Source organism: Meles meles, chromosome 19, assembly GCF_922984935.1.
Source record: "Meles meles chromosome 19, mMelMel3.1 paternal haplotype, whole genome shotgun sequence".
Classification (NCBI taxonomy): Eukaryota; Metazoa; Chordata; class Mammalia; order Carnivora; family Mustelidae; genus Meles; species Meles meles.
In genome coordinates, this window is record NC_060084.1 from 50,173,703 (window position 1) to 50,189,606 (window position 15,904).

The 15,904-nt window shown below is 44.8% G+C and overlaps 1 protein-coding gene across 2 annotated transcripts in view; it reads left to right on the forward strand.

The window, feature by feature from the left end:
- Positions 1-15,904, forward strand: part of SAE1 (SUMO1 activating enzyme subunit 1) — an 81,710-nt gene that overhangs the window by 58,270 nt on the left and 7,536 nt on the right. For both annotated transcript variants that reach the window (XM_045989232.1, XM_045989233.1), the window contains one exon: positions 4,090-4,234. In XM_045989232.1, the coding sequence (XP_045845188.1) occupies positions 4,090-4,234 (145 nt within the window). The remainder of the gene's footprint in view (positions 1-4,089; positions 4,235-15,904) is intronic.

Consider the following 15,904-nt stretch of genomic DNA (forward strand, 5'->3'; position numbering starts at 1 on the left):
GATAATGAGTCTCCACTGAGTGAGCCAGCTTGGGGAGAACGGGTCTATGGGAGGCTGGAGAGCACCAGAGAGATTGGAGCAAGGGTGTCAGGTACAGAGAAGCTTTTAGGTGTCAGGCATAGGAGGTTTTGGTATAGATTTGGTTTTTTCCCCCTCACTTGAGCTATTTTGGGGGACAGCAATTGCTTTAGGGCTAATTTGGAACATTAACTTCATTTCCTCCCCTATAAATGTGCTATTTGGGGGGGGACTTATTGATTTTGCTAAATATAATTCTGTTTAAATGTAATAGAAATTTGTAGAAAGAAATAGTGATTAATAGTACTGCTTTCCAGATTTCTGTTACAACACAAATCTGATACTCTGATTCAGTTTAAATTTGAATTTGAATGTTAATTTCTTTTTATCAAAATGGTAGTATATTCACATGTACATAGTTTTTTCTTCTAACAAATGAAAAGGTGCTTGGTTTCTCCTTTTTGAAGTTTGCCTTTTTCCATTACACGGGCAAGTCCTGAACTTGGGCAGAGACACTAGCCTATCATCTGTAGCGATGAATGTCATTCCCTCAGACTTTAACAACCTGAGTTAATTAAAAGGTTCAGATGAAGTTAATCAAGTTTGGAACTCTAATTTTGTGCAGTGTTTTGATATGATGCAATGAGTCATCTTTTGGCAGAGCAGCTCTCCATCCCTGACAATATTTGATCTTAATAGAACAGTTTTATAATCTGGAAACTGGTGAGGAGGTGCGCTTGAGAAGTGCAGAGTCAACAGTGGTGTGTGTGTGTGTGTGTGTGGCTGGCTGGCTGTTTGGGAGGGGTGAAAAGCAGAACAAAGAGGAGAATTTAATAAGCAAGAGCTTGTTAGGGGATAGGGTCAGTTCTGGGGCTGCTGCCTGTCCAGGACATGGGCTTCTCTCTGTCCTCCCCACCCCTGCTGACTGGAGTGCTGACATTTGAAAAAGAGTGAAAAATACAGCTTCTGTTTGCTTTGCTGCAAGTAAGTGGCCGGACTGACTGGCCCCTTTCCCGGAGGCCCTGAGAGGACTTCAGATGTGGTCAGCGAGGTATCTGGACGGTGCCAGCCTGCCGGCCCTCAGCCAGGCGGCCTGCACCAGGACCAGGCAAGGGGCCCAGAGCAACAGCGGGGCCAGCTGCTGGCTGCCTTTGCTCTCCTCCTCTTCATGCCATCTTCTTTCTTTCTGGGGTAGAGCTGCTCTTCCACTCTGAAGATTGATGGGCAAGGTTTTGTATGGCCTGTGCCTCCACTTCTCACCCCACTGAACTAGCAACTTAAAATTAATGGACCAGTTGGGAGAGGGCAGGACCCATCTGGAAAATGCAGCTCACAAAAATGTGGTTGAATAGGAGTCCTCCTGAGGTTAGGGGCAGGGAGCCAGACCACTTAGAATCCTTGGGGCTGCGTTCCTGATTGTCTTACCATTTCTCCTGGATTCGATTAAGGTTAAGAAACACGGATTCTGAAGCCAGATCTGAGTTGGCATTTCTGCCCCACTGCAAATTATTGACAGTCACATTGAACAAGCCACTGCATCTCTTTGAACCTCAGTTTCATCATCAATGCAGTGGGGAGCATAATACCTACCTCACCGGGTCGTTGAGGACGAGTGTTAATGCCCATGAAATGTTTAGAATAGTGCCTGGCACATTGTAGGCACTGTTTGTTTTCCGATTATTATAATGGTTTCAGCTTTGTTCCAAGAGCTGTATTTTTTAACCAAAAGATGAAAAGCTTTGTGGTGGAGCTGAAAAAATGATCCCCTCCCCTCTATGCCTCGTGACAGTTGGTGCTTCTGTTGCAGTGACACAGAAAGGAGAGGATCACATCGGATGCGGCCTTGCTCAGTGCACACCGGGCCTTGGGGTGTGCAGTGCGAGTAGCTTGCCCTTGGCATTGCCTCCGTCATTGCTCGGGAGACACTGATACTCATTCTGGGTCTGTCCTTGTGTACTCTCAGGAGTGATTGACAGGAATAGCAAAGACATTCGATACAGTCTGCCTGGAGTATCTTCTCTTTTGGGCCTGAGCAGCAGATTTCCATATTCCTTTGTCTTCACAGGACATTGTTGAAAAAGAGTCTTGGTTTAACGTCTTTTCTCTGCCCTGCCCCAGATGCTTATTACTTAATTGCATTTATTTCCTCCAGATTGGAATCCCAGCAACATGTCTGCTGAGTTAGAAGTGAGGCTTAGGTGACAGCGGTTTGGTCTTAGCCAGCATCCAAATGGTCATCAGCTCTGAGTTGGCTGCCAAGTGGTCCAGTAGCTTTGAAGATTCTAGGAGCTGTGTCTTTTTTTTTTTTTTTTCCTTTCTTTTTTTAAAGATTGTGGCTATTTGAGAGAGTGCGGGGAATGGGGAGGAACAGAGGGAGAGGGACAAACAGCCTCCACACTGAGTGCAGAGCCCCACATGGTCTCGATTCCATGACCTCGAGATCATGACCCAATTGAAATCAAGAGTTGGACACTCAACTAACTGAGCCACCCGCATGCCTTGGAGCTATGTTCTGAAAAAGAGGAAAATTGGGGCATCTGGGGGACTCAGTCATTAAGCATCTGCCTTTGGCTCAGGTCATGCTGTCAGAGTCCTGGGATCGAGCCTTGCATCGGGCTCCCTGCTCAGCAGGAAGCCTGCTTCTCCCTCTCCCACTCCCTCTGCCTGTGTTCCCTCTCTCACTGTATCTCTGTCAAATAAATAAATGAAATCTTAAAAAAAAAAAAAAAAGAAATCAAGGAGAAGGATGGATTCCTTAGTCCAGGGTGGCTTCCAAATCCTTGGATTTTTAAAGAGCCTCATAACAGTTAGATCATTTTCCAGTCCACCTTAATTTTTAGGGAAGAGCCCCTTGTACTGATAGAGAGTATAATTTGTTGAACAAGTTCACTTTTCCAGTCAGCAGTTCTCGATGAGACTTGAAAGGAAGCACTTTTTAAACTGGGAAGCCCCATCGGGGCCTGAGTTGCTATCCCAGAACACTAGGCTCCATCTCTGTCCACCCGCACTCGAAGCAGCAGTGTCATGGCGGGGGGGCGGGCATTGTCCTAGAGATGGGGCTCCAGGCTGGCTGTATGCCCACCTTGGGGAGCTTGCAGGGAATAAGGACACTATGCACCCAGCATGCAGTGAACATCTTGGACAAGGTGTGGTGGCAGTAGAAGGTGCTGGTATTTTGATCAGTCTTAGGCTCCTGCCTGTGTCTTTTTATTGGGGTTAAAAATTCAAACCCTATTAGGCTCTCATTACACAGTAGCTCTGATTTGCTGCCATCATCTGAACCTTTCCTCTGGTTCACAAGCAAAATTAAACATTCGTTTCTAGAGGTTGACATAATTATTGTACCGAGGGAGGTTTTGTTTATAATGACCTGCCTGTCTGATGAGTCTGAGCTTTTGGCTGACCTTCTGGCTGAAGCAGCCCTTTGAACTGATGCCTGGAATGATGCCTCCCCATCCTGACCTGTCTTGTGGGTCATAATTGGGTCTTTTTCCCTCTGCTTGAGGCTTCTCCCCTACTTCCCTGCCCCCATATTCACACACTGGACCCAGTTACTACTTCCTTTGGGAGTCCTTACCGGACACCACCCCACCAAGGACCTCAGATCCTCTTGTTACACTATTGTGGTACTCGTCGCAGTAATTCTGGTTAGTTCTGGAATTTTCGATTGCTCTTCTGTGTTTGTGAATAAATGAAAGTAGATTATCTTTCACTTGGCCCTCATTTTAATTAATGTACCACTTTCTGTATTTATGTTCTCAATATCCATAAGCATTTGTTAATGAAAAGACTTGGTTTTGGGGTCTTTTCGTTATCATCATTTCATTCATCATGTGGGTGGCTCAGTTGACTGAGTGTCAGATGCTTTGATTTTAGCTTGGGTCATGATTTCAGGGTCAGGGGATCGGGCCCCACGTTGGGCTCTACACTCAGCACGGAGCCTGCTTCTCTCTCTCCCTCCGCTCTTCCCCCTGCTTGCTCTTGTTCTCTTCCTCTCTCTCAAATAAACAGAATCTTTTAAAAAGAAAAAAAAAGACTTGGTTTTTAACCTGCCTTCTTTGCCTTTCTTAGTGCTCCTGAAGTTCCGCACAGATAAAGGAAGAGATCCTAGTTCTGATACCTTTGGGGAAGATTCGGAGTTGCTGCTCCAGATTCGAAACGACGTGCTTGACTCCCTGGGTGTTAGTTCTGACCTGCTTCCCGAAGACTTCGTCAGGTTAGTCTCATGTTTATCACAGGTTAGCCTGGATTGATAAATGTCTGCTTTCAGCATTTGCCTTAATTTGCGCAGATCCCTTATTAAGAACGAAAGTCCCGAGGAGAGCCTCCTTCGCCGCATTCTGCCTACCCCCGTTGATCTCTGGTATAGCACCATATGTGAAACCAGAAGAGAGGTTATCTTTTGTCATAGATCATTTATATTCACGTGGCTAAAAGTTCAAGATGATGTGAAATCCATATACACTCCTCTCTACCTTTCTCTTTTCACTTTGCATTATATTTTAGGACTGTTTCCAGATCGGTACCTAGATTCCTCCTCTGATCCTGCTGCTCTGTGGTGTTTCACCATGGGAGCGCCACGGTTTATTGAACCTTTCCCGTACTGACTCTGGTGGTGGCCAGGCTTCTGTTACCACGTAGTGCGGGGCCTTGTGCGTATCATTTTGTAGGTTTGCAGGTACAGTTGCAGGATCCATCTCTGGAAAGGGAGTGGCTGGGTCAGAAGATTGTGGTTTTATCATTTGGTAGATATGACCCCATTGCCCTCCATGATCACTTACCAGTTTCTGCCGTCAGCAGCAAGAGCATCCATGCTCCCGGCATCCACACCCTTGGATCCTGGGATGCCTTCGCCCTAGGCGACCAGTCTTTTGCTCTCCTACTCGGCGGGTTTAGGATTTAATAGGAGAGGTCCAGATGGTGACTGTGTCAGGAACCCATTTCCAGGCAGTTCTGGAATCCTGTCACTCTCATTCTTTCAGTGTCTTTGGAAGGAGGGTCTGGAAGGCCTCCAGCTGGAGGCGCTAGTGATGGCAGCTGGACTGAGTTTATTGAGCAACAGTTATGTCCCGGGCATTGTGGTGGTCTCTTCTGGACGTGGTCTCCTTCACAACAACCCATTTTACAGGTGAGGAAAAGTTAAGTCAGAGCTTGGAGAAGGGGGCACCTGGGGGGCTCAGGCAGTTAAGTGTCTGCCTTCAGCTCAGGTCCTGGGATCGAGCCCCGCATTGAGCTCCCTGCTTGGTGAGAGCCTGCTTCTCCCTCTCCCTCTCCCACACCTCTGCTTGTATTTCTCTTTGGCTATCTCTCTGTCAAATAAATGGGTAAAATTTAAAAAAAAAAAAAAGGATTTTCTTTATTATTTGAGAGCATGAGGAGGGAAGGGGCAGAGGCAGAGGACAAGCAGACTCCCTACTGTCCCCACTGAGCAGGCAGCCGACGTGGGTCTTGATCCCAGGACGCCAAGATCATGACCTGAGGCTAAGGCAGATGCTTAACTGACTGAGCCAGGCAGGCATCCCCTGTACCACCACCACACTTAACTGTCAAATTAATCCCTTTAAGTACGCATTATTATTATTATTTTAATTGTTACTGTTTTCCCATTAGTTAAATGAAGACACTGATGCTCAGAAAGATATTATCACTCACCCAAGGATTTATTATATAGTCCACTATGTATATACGCATACACATATATAGTATATAGTTATAGAGGTCACACCCAGGTCTTAGCACACTGCTGCCTTGGTTTCTTTTCAACAATAAAGTAAATCAGGGTCCCTTCTGTTCCTAGTCTCTACTTAACTTTACTTGTGTCTGGGAACCTTATTTATTTATTTGACAGAGAGAGACACAGTGAGAGAGGGAACACAAGCAGGGAGAGTGGGAGAGGGAGAAGCAGGCGCAGGGAGCCTGATGCGGTGCTCGATCCCAGGACCCTGAGATCATGACCTGAGCAGAAGGCAGATGCTCAATGACTGAGCCACCCAGGCACCCCAGGGGAATCTCATTTAGACCCTACCAAAGCCCAACCAGTATAGGCCCAGCAGTGGGCCTTGAACCACCTGCCAAGCCGTCAGCCAAAAAGAGGCAGCCGTTCACAGGATACTTTTTAAGTTGGCACTGTGTGGTCAGGGGCTGAGACGCTGCAGGCTGCAGTGGGGTCCCTGTCTCCTGCTAAAAGCCAGACATGCGTCTGTTGGAGGAGGAAGAATGTGTGTGAGAAGCAAGTGGTGTCCGTTCTGTGCTTCACGGCAGGAGGCGGGGCTGGGCCACCAGGCTTGCCCAGTGCTGGGTGCCCGGCTGTGAGTATGCAGCTTCGTGAACTAATTAGGGCACCTTGAGTGTAGAACGGCTTGTCTGTGCACTGCAGGCCTCCCCTCCCCAGAAGGAAAAAGCCGGAGCCTAACTAGCTGCTGGCTGGTTTTCTCTCCAGAGTGTTCTCTCTGCCGCCTCTTAGCAGAAACCACTTTCCATTGTCCAGGTCCTCGTGTGCTTAGGCGCTTCTGCTCTATTGCCCTGTAAGTAAGAGGTGTTTGGTAGCCTCGAGTGTCTGTGGATAGATAGGTGGAGATGAGGCCTGAGATGGGCCGGGGATGCTGGCAAGGAAATGAGCCGCCGTCTGGCAGCTGAGCTTCCCTCACAAATTGCCGGCGGCCAGCTCTGAACAGGGTGTGCCCACTTGAGTCTGGAAAGCTGTGCACAAGCCTTCTTTCCTCTCATCTGTCTGTGCTCTCAGACACTGTCCTTTCTGTCAGGTCATTTTTTCTCTTTCAGAAAGTTTTATTGCTTTTCTGATTATGAAAGTAACAGTTTGGGAGCACCTGGGTGCCTCAGTTGAGTGCCTTCAGCTCAGGTCATAATGCCAGGGTCCTGGGATCGAGCCCCACATCAGTCTTCCTGCTCAGTGGGAGTCTGCTTCTCCCTCTCCTACTTCCCCTGCTTGTGTTCCTTCTCTCACTGTCTCTCTGTCAAATAAATAAAACCTTAAAAAGAAGAAAAAGAAAAAAGAAAGTAACAGTTGCCCATTTCCAGAAAGTGTTAAAAGAACAGGATCATTCATAGTCCCACTGTTGAGAAGTGGCCACTGGTAATGTTTCAGGGTTTTATCTCAGAGGCGTCTCTATTTACTTTTTTTTTTTTTTAAGATTTTTTTTTATTTAATTTAATCTACTTATTTGACAGAAAAAGAGATCACAAGTAGGCAAAGAGGCAGGCAGAGAGAGAGGGGAAAATAGGCTCCCCGCCGAGCAGAGAGCCTGATGGGGGGCTCCATCCCAGGACCCTGAGATGATGACCCAAGCCGAAGGCAGAGTCTTAACCCACTGAGCCACACAGGCACCCCTCTATTTACTGTTTATACATATTTTTTTTCTCTTTTCAAATATCAAAATGAGATCATACTTAATATATGATAGCCTTATTTTTTTTGGCATATCATGGGCCTCTTTGCAGCAAACACACAGATCGATAGCCTCACTGGTGCTTCATGTCTCATTGTGTGATAGCTGGTAATTTACTTAACCATTATATTGGTGGGTGTTTAAGTTGTAGATACTTTGTCACTATTATAAACATTCATGGGGCGCCTGGGTGGCTCAGTGGGTTAAAGCCTCTGCCTTCGGCTCAGGTCATGATCCCAGGGTCCTGGGATCGAGCCCCACATGGGGCTCTCTGCTCAGCAGGGAGCCTGCTTCCCTCTCTCTCTCTGCCTGCCTCTCTGCCTAGTTGTGATTTCTCTCTGTCAAATAAATAAAAAATAAAATAAAATATAAACATTCATAATTTGTATATGTAATATAACTTTTACTGTTTAATTTTTTTTAATTTGGCGAAATAAACACAATATAAAATGTAGCATTTTAACCTTTTTTTTTTTCTTTTTTAATTTTTAAGTAATCTCCATACCCAGTGTGGGGTTCAAATTTACAACCACAAGGTTAAGAGTCTCATGCCCTGCCCCCTGAGCCAACCAGGTACCCCCATTTAAACATTTTTTTTTAAGGTTTATTTATTTTAGGGGGGTGGGGGGCAAAGGGCGAGAGAGAGTCCTGAAGCCTACTCTCCACTGAGCACAGAGCCCAGAGCAGGGCTCAGTCTCACCACCTGGAGACTGTGACCCAAGCTGAAACCAACAGTTGGCTGCTTAACTGACCGAGCCGCCCAGGCACCCCAAACCATTCTTAAACATACATTCGAGGGTACCTGGCTGGTTTAGTTGGTAGAGTGTGCAACTCCAGTTGGTGGAGTGATCTCGGGGTTGTGACTTTGAGCCCCACATTGAGTACAGAGATTACTTACAAATAAAATCTTAAAGGGGCGCCTGGTGGCTCATTGAATTAAAACCTTTGCCTTCGGGGCGCCTGGGTGGCTCAGTGGGTTAAAGCCTCTGCCTTTGGCTCAGGTCGTGATCCCAGGGTCCTGGGATGGAGCCCTGTATGGGGCTCTTTGCTCAGCAGGGAGCTTGCTTCCCCCTCCCCCATATGAGCATTGGTGGTTCAGTGGTAGAATTCTCGCCTGCCCCCTCCCCCATATGCCTGCCTCTCTGCCTACTTGTGATCTCTGCCTGTCAAATAAGGAAGTAAAATCTTTTTAAAAAATGGTTCAATTCATCAGCATTAAGTTCATTCACATTGTTGTACAGACATTGCTACTATCCATTTCCAGAACTTTTTCATCATCCTAAACTGAAAATCTTTGCCTATTAAACAGTAACTTCCCATTCTGCCTTCCCCAGCCTCTGGTAATTACCTCTGTTCTGCTTTCTGTCTCCATGAATTTAATTAGTCTAGGTATTTCATGTAAGCAGAATCCTACCATATTTATCCTTTTGTGAAGTTACTGGTTTTTTAAATTACAGAAATAGTATGCATGTTATAGAAAATCTGATATAGTACCAAATAAATTCAGAGATGAAAATCCCTCATAATTCTATTACCCAGGGAAAACCACTGACCCTTTGTTATTATATCTTCTTACACATTTTCTTAGCATATATAAAGTCAACAAAATCCTTTGCAGATTTTTTTTAAAAGACCCATATAGTTGTTCACAAGGGTGTTGGGAAAAGGTGCAGTCTTTTTAGGAAGCAGTTTGGAAATATGTATCAGGAATCATTACAGTGTCCTCTCTTGGGCCCAGTCATTCTCCTTGATAATGAGACTATATACCCTGAAGAAATAATGTAAACTAAGTATTTCTGGTACAGAGGATATTCATGGGCCGCGTGGGGTGACTCAGCGGTTAAGCGTTCGACTCTTGATCTTAGCTCAGGGCTTGATCTCAGGGTCGTGAGTTTGAGTCCTGCGTGGGGCTCCATGCTGGTGTGTACTAAATAAATAATATTTATTATCATATTTAAAAGCGAAATTGGAAAGGCATTAAAGAGTTAATGACACAGAACAATGCACCAGATAAATGTTTATTATGAAAAGCGCCAGGCATACAGAAAAATAAAACGAATTAGACAGTAGTGAATACACTCAGCTAGCTTCAGTTGTTAATATTTTGCTTTTTCTTCTAGGGGAAGGGCCATACTGATGACGTGATGCTTAAGGAAGCATCCAAGTTCATCAGTTGCATTTGGTTCTGACTCTTTTCGTCTAGGAGCTGGCACACTACAGCTTGCCACCTGGTTTTGTAAATAAAGTTTTATTCCACACCTACTCATTTATGTATTATCTGTGACAGCTTTTGTAGAGTTTTTACAACTCTAACAGCAGACTTAAAGAGTTTAAACAGGGACCATATGACGCATAAAGCCAAAAAAATTTACTGTCAATTACTTTACAGAGAACATTTTCCAACTCCCAATCTAGAACAATTTACCACTTTTTTTTTTTAAGTCTGGGCCAGTTAAATTGTAGAATGTCCTGTATTCTGGATTCATATGATTGTTTCTTCAGTTGGTGCTTGTTTTGTCTTGTTTAATTTTTATTATTTAGAATTGTTTCCTTAGTGGTATTTTAATTTATTTTTTGTCAATAGGGTATTTTTGTTTATTTGTTTGTATTTTTGGTGGTTTTGTTTGTTTGTTTGTTTGTTTAATCATACATAGCAGTGTACCTGACTGGCTCAGTTGGAAGAGTCTGCGACTTTTCATCTTGTGAATTTGAGCCACATTGGAGGTAGACATCTTCCGTGTAGAGGGGACATCCATCCATCCATACACAAGAGATGACATGAAATCTTTCTTAAAAAAAAACTTATATGGGGCGCCTGGGTGGCTCAGTGGATTAAGCCGCTGCCTTCGGCTCAGGTCATGATCTCAGGGTCCTGGGATCGAGCCCCGCATTGGGCTCTCTGCTCCGCGGGGAGCCTGCTTCCTCCTCTCTCTCTGCCTGCCTCTCTGCCTACTTGTGATCTCTCTCTCTGTCAAATAAATAAATAAAAAATCTTTAAAAAACTTATATACAGGGGCGCCTGAGTGGCGTAGTCGGTTAAGTGTCTGCCTTTGGCTCAGGTAATGATCCCAAGATCCTGGATTCAAGTCTTGCACCGGGCTTCCTGTTCAGTGAGGAGCCTGCTTCTCTCTCTCCCTCTCTCTCAAATAAATGTTCTATGAGTTGTATGAGTGGGGGGAGAGGGTTGTTTTGTTTTGTTTTGCTTTTAAAGATTTTATTTGGGACACCTAGGTAGCTTAGTGGGTTAAAGCCTCTGCCTTCAGCTGAGGTCATTGTCCCAGGGTCCTGAGATCAAGTCCCGCATCGGGCTCTCTGCTCAGCTGGGAGCCTGCTTCCTCCTCTCTCTCTCTCTGCCTGACTCTCCATCTACTTGAGATCTCTGTTAAATAAATATATAAAATCTTAAAAAAAAAATTATTAAGAGAATGAGTAGAGTGGAGAGGCAGAAGGAAAAGCAGACTCCCTGTGGAGCAGAGAGCCTGATGTGGGACTCAATCCCCAGACCCTGGGATCATGACCTGAACCAAAGGCAAATAGTTAACCAACCGACCCACCCAGATGTCCCAGGGTTATTGTTTTTCAATTGGGTTATTTCTTTTGTTGAATTTTTACGAATTTAAAAAAAAAATTTTATTAATGTAAATTTTCCTAGTTAACATACAGTGCAATGTTAGTTTCTGGAGTAGAATTAAGTGATACGTCACTGACATACAACATGCAGTGCTCATTCCAGCTGCCCTCTTTAATACCTGTCACCCACCTAGCTCATGCCCCACGCGGCTCCCTCCGTTTGTTCTTTATCATTAAGAGTCACTTACGGTGGGGTGCCTGGGTAGCTCAGATGTTGGGCTTCTGCCACAGCTCAGGTCACGATCCCAGATTGAGCCCCACGTCAGGCTCCCAGCTCAGCGGCGGCAGGGTCCGGGGGGGTGGTCTGCTTCTCCCTCTCGCCTTGCTTGTGCTCTCTTGGTCTCTCTCTCTCTCTCAAGTGAGTAAATAAAAACTCTGTAAAAAAAAACAAAAATAAAAGTCACTTATGGCTTGTTTCCTTCTCTGTTTTTTTTCTTTTCCCCCTTCCCATATGTTCATCTGTTTTCTTAAATTCCACATATAAATGAGATCATATGGTATTTGTCTTTCTCCGACTGACTTATTTCACTTAGCAGAATACATTCTAGCTCCGTCCACGTCATTGCATATGGAAGAATGCGTTCTTTTTGATGGCCAAATAATATTCCGCCCCCCTCTTTCTCCGTGTGTGTGTGTTTGTACACACACCACATTCTCTTTACCCATCATCAGTTGATGGACACTTGGGCTCTCTCCATAGTTTGCCATTGTCGATAATGCTGTAAGCATCAGGGTGCATGTCCCCCTTCGAATCTGTATTCTTGTGTCCTTTGGGGAAATACCTAGTAGTGCAGTTGCTAGATCATAGGTCATTTCTATTTTCAATGTTTTGAGGAACCTCTAAACTCTTCTCCAGAGTGGCTGCACCAGTTTGCATTCCCACCAACAGGGCAAGAGGGTTCCCCTTTATTCACATCCTCACCAACACCTGTTGTTGCTTGTGTTGTTAATTTTAGCCGTTCTGATAGTTGTGAGGTGGTATCTCATCGTGGTTTTGATTTGTATTTCCCTACTGATGAGTGATGTGGAGCATCTTTTCATGTGTCCAGTAGCCATCTGAATGTCTTTGGAAAAGGGTCTATTCATGTCTTCTGCCCATTTCTTAAGTGGATTCTTTGTTTTTTTGGGTGTTGAGTGTGGTTACGTTCTTTATAGATTTTGGATACTAACCCTTTATCATATGTGACATTTGCAAATCCCTCCTCCCATTCCCTAGGTTGCCTTTTAGTTTTATTGTTCCCTTCACTGCGCAGAAACTTTTCATCTCGATGGAGTCCCAAGTTTTGCCGTGGCTGAGGTCGGAGAGGTTTATGCCTATGTTCTCCTCTAGGGTTTTGATGGTCCTTCGTCCATTTTGAACTTATTTTGGTGTATTAATATATTTGGTGTTAGAAAGTGGTCCAGGGGCGTCTGGGTGGCTCAGCCCATTAAGTGTCTGCTTTCGGCTCAGGTCATAATCCTGGAGTCCTGGGATCCAGCCTCGCATCAGGCTCCCTGGTCTGCTTCTCCCTCTTCCTCTGCTCTTCCCACCCTTGCTTGTGTTCACTCTGTCTCAGGATGTCTCTCAAATAAATAAAATCTTTAAAAGAAAGAAAGTGGTCCAGTTTCATTCTTCTGCCTGCTGCTGTCTGGTTTTCCCAACACCATTTGCTTAAGAGACTGTCTTTTCTCCATTTGATATCCTTTCCTGCTTTGTCAAAGATTAGTTGACCATATAGTTGTCGGTTGTTTTTGTTTTTAAAGTTCCATGAATTCAGGGGCTCCTGGGTGGTTCATCTGTTAGGCGTTTGCCTTCGGCTCAGGTCATGATCCCGGGGTCCTGGGATGGAGCCCTGCATCAGGCTCCCTGCTCAGCAAGGAAGTGCTTCTCCCTCTCCCTGTTCCCCTGCTCGTGTGCTCTCTCCTCCCTCTTGCTCACTCTCCCTCTCTCTCAAATAAATAAATAAAATCTTTTTTAAGAGTTCTGTGAATTCAGAGTACCTGGCTGGCTCCATCAGTAGAGCACACAGTTCTTGACCTCAGGGTTGTAAGTTCAAGCCCCACTTTGGGTGTAGAGATCACTTTGGGGGAAAAAAAAAAAGGAAGCTATAGATAGATAGATACTCATTCTTGGGGTGCCTGGGTGGCTCAGTCAGTTAAGTATCTGACTCTCGATTTCAGTCTGTGGCATGATCTCAGGGTTGTGAGATCAAGTGCCTCAGGCTCCATGCTGGGCGTCAAGCCTGCTTAAGTTTCTCGTTCTCTCTCTCCCTCTCCCTCTCTTAAAAAAAAAAAGAAAGAAAAGTTTCCTTACCCTAAAAATTCCCTTGTAGTGGGGCGCCTGGGTGGCTCAGTGGATTAAAGCCCCTGCCTTCAGCTCAGGTCATGATCCCAGGGTCCTGGGATTGAGCCCCACATTGGGCTCTCTGCTCAGGAGGGAGCCTGCTTCTCCCTCTCCCACTCCTCTGCTTGTGTTCCCTCTCTCTGTGTCTCTCTCTGTCAAATACATAAAAATCTTAAAAAAAAAAAAATTCCCTTGTAGTACTGTTGATGACAAGGCAGCTGATCTGTTGTTCTCTATCCCTGTAGTTCTCCCTTATCCAATAGTGTAACATAAAATGCAGTGATTCATCATGTGTAAGCTTTTGAGTCTGGCTTCTTTCACTTAGCTTAATTCACTTGAAGTTCATCCATGTTGTATGAATGGATCGCTTATTTCTTCTTACTGCTGAGCAGTCGTCCACTATATGGATATACCAGTGTGTTCACCAGATGAAGGGCATTTGGGTTGTTCCCAGTTTGGGGCAATTAGAGACTAAAGCCACTATAAACATTCACTTGTTTTTGTGTGAGCATAAGATTTTATTTCTCTTGGGTGTGTAGAACTAAGAGTGGAATTGATGATTCATATGGTAATTCTATGTTTAATGTTTTGAGAAACTGGCAGACTGTCTTCCACTTTACCAGTCCACCAGCACTTTGTGTGGCTTCCAGTTTCTCCACATCCTTACCAGCAAGCGTTATTGTCTGTTAATTTAACCTTAGTGAGTAATAAATTGTATTTCACTGTTGTTTTGATTTGCATTCTTTTTTTTTTTTTTAAGATTTTATTTATTTATTTGACAGAGATCACAAGTAGGCAGAGAGGCAGGCAGAGAGAGAAGAGGAAGCAGGCTCCCCGCTGAGCAGAGAGCCCGATGTGGGACTTGATCCCAGGACCCTGGGATCAGGACGTGAGCCAAAGGCAGAGGCTTTAACCCACTCAGTGGCTCAGTAGCCAGCCACCCAGCCGCCCCTGATTTGCATTCTTTTAATAACTAATAATGTGTAGAGCCTCTCTTCATGTGCTTACTGGCTGTTTATATATGTTCTTCAGCAAAATGTCTCTTTAGATCATTTGTCCATTTTTAATTTATCTTTTTATTGTTAATCATAAGACTTCTCTGTAGAGGAGCGCCTGGGTGGCTCAGTTAGTTAGGCATCTGCCTTTGGCTTGAGTCATGATTGCAGGGTCCTGGGATAAGCCCCCCATTGGGCTCCCTGCTGAGCAGGGAGTCTGCTTCTCCCTCTGCTCCTCCTTCCTGCTCATGCTTGCTGTCACTCTTGCTCTATGTCTTTCTCAAATAAATAATCTTCAAAAAAAAAAAAAAAGAGTTCTCTGTAGGGTCTGAATACAAGTCGTTCATCCGATAGATGATTTGCAAAATTTTTCTCCTATTCCATGACTTGTGTTTTCATTCTCTTTGATGTGGAAAGTATCCTTCGAAGTGCAGGTTTTTAATTTTTATGAACTATAGTGTATCTGGAGTTGTTGCATTTTGTTTTGTTTTTTCACATGTGCTTTTCCTAATATAATGTTTAGGAAACCATTGCCTAATCCAAGGCCATGAAGACTTATTGCTTAATTTGTAGTTTTAGCTATTACATTTAGGTCCCATAAGTCATTTCTTTAAAAAAAATTTTTTTTCTTTTTTTTTTATTTTAAGATTTTATTTATTTATTTGACAGAGAGAAATCACAAGAAAGGCAGGCAGAGAGAGAGGAAGGGAAGCAGGCTCTCCACTGAGCAGAGAGCCCGATGTGGGACTCGATCCCAGGACCCTGAGATCATGACCTGAGCTGAAGGCAGCGGCTTAAACCACTGAGCCACCCAGGCGCCCTTTAAAAAATTTTTTTAAAGATTTTATTTATTTATTCGACACACAGAGATTGCAAGTAGGCAGAGAGGCAGGCAGAGAGAGAGAGAGAGAGGAGGAAGCAGGCTCCCCGCTGTGCAGAGAGCCCGATGCAGGGCTTGATCCCAGGACCCCGGGATGACCTAAGCCAAAGGCAGAGGCTTTAACCCACTGAGCCACCCAGGCGCCCCACCATAAGTCATTTTTGAGTCAGCTTTTGTGCATGATGTGAGGTTGGGGTTCAGCTTAATTCTTTTGCATATGGAGACCCAATTATCCAGTACTGTTTGTTAAAGACTTTCTTCATGGTCTTTTCACCCTTGTCAAAAATCAGTTGACCAGGGATGCCTGGGTGGCTCAGTGAGTTAAAGCCTCTTTCTTCGGCTTGGGCCATGATCCCAGGGTCCTGGGATCGAGCCCCGTATTGGGCTCTCTGCTTGGCGGGGAGCCTTCTCCCCCCTCCTCTCTCTGCCTGCCTCTCTGCCTGCTTGTGATCTCTATCTGTCAAATAAATGAATAAAATCTTAAAAAAAAAAAAAAATCAGTTGGCCATATATGTAATTCTTGTTCTGGATTCTCAAATTTCTATTTCACTGATATGTATGTCTTTCCATACAGATAAAAGTACCACAGTGTTGGGCGCCTGGGTGGCTGAGCGGGTTAGGCCTCTGCCTTCGGCTCAGGTCATGATCTCGG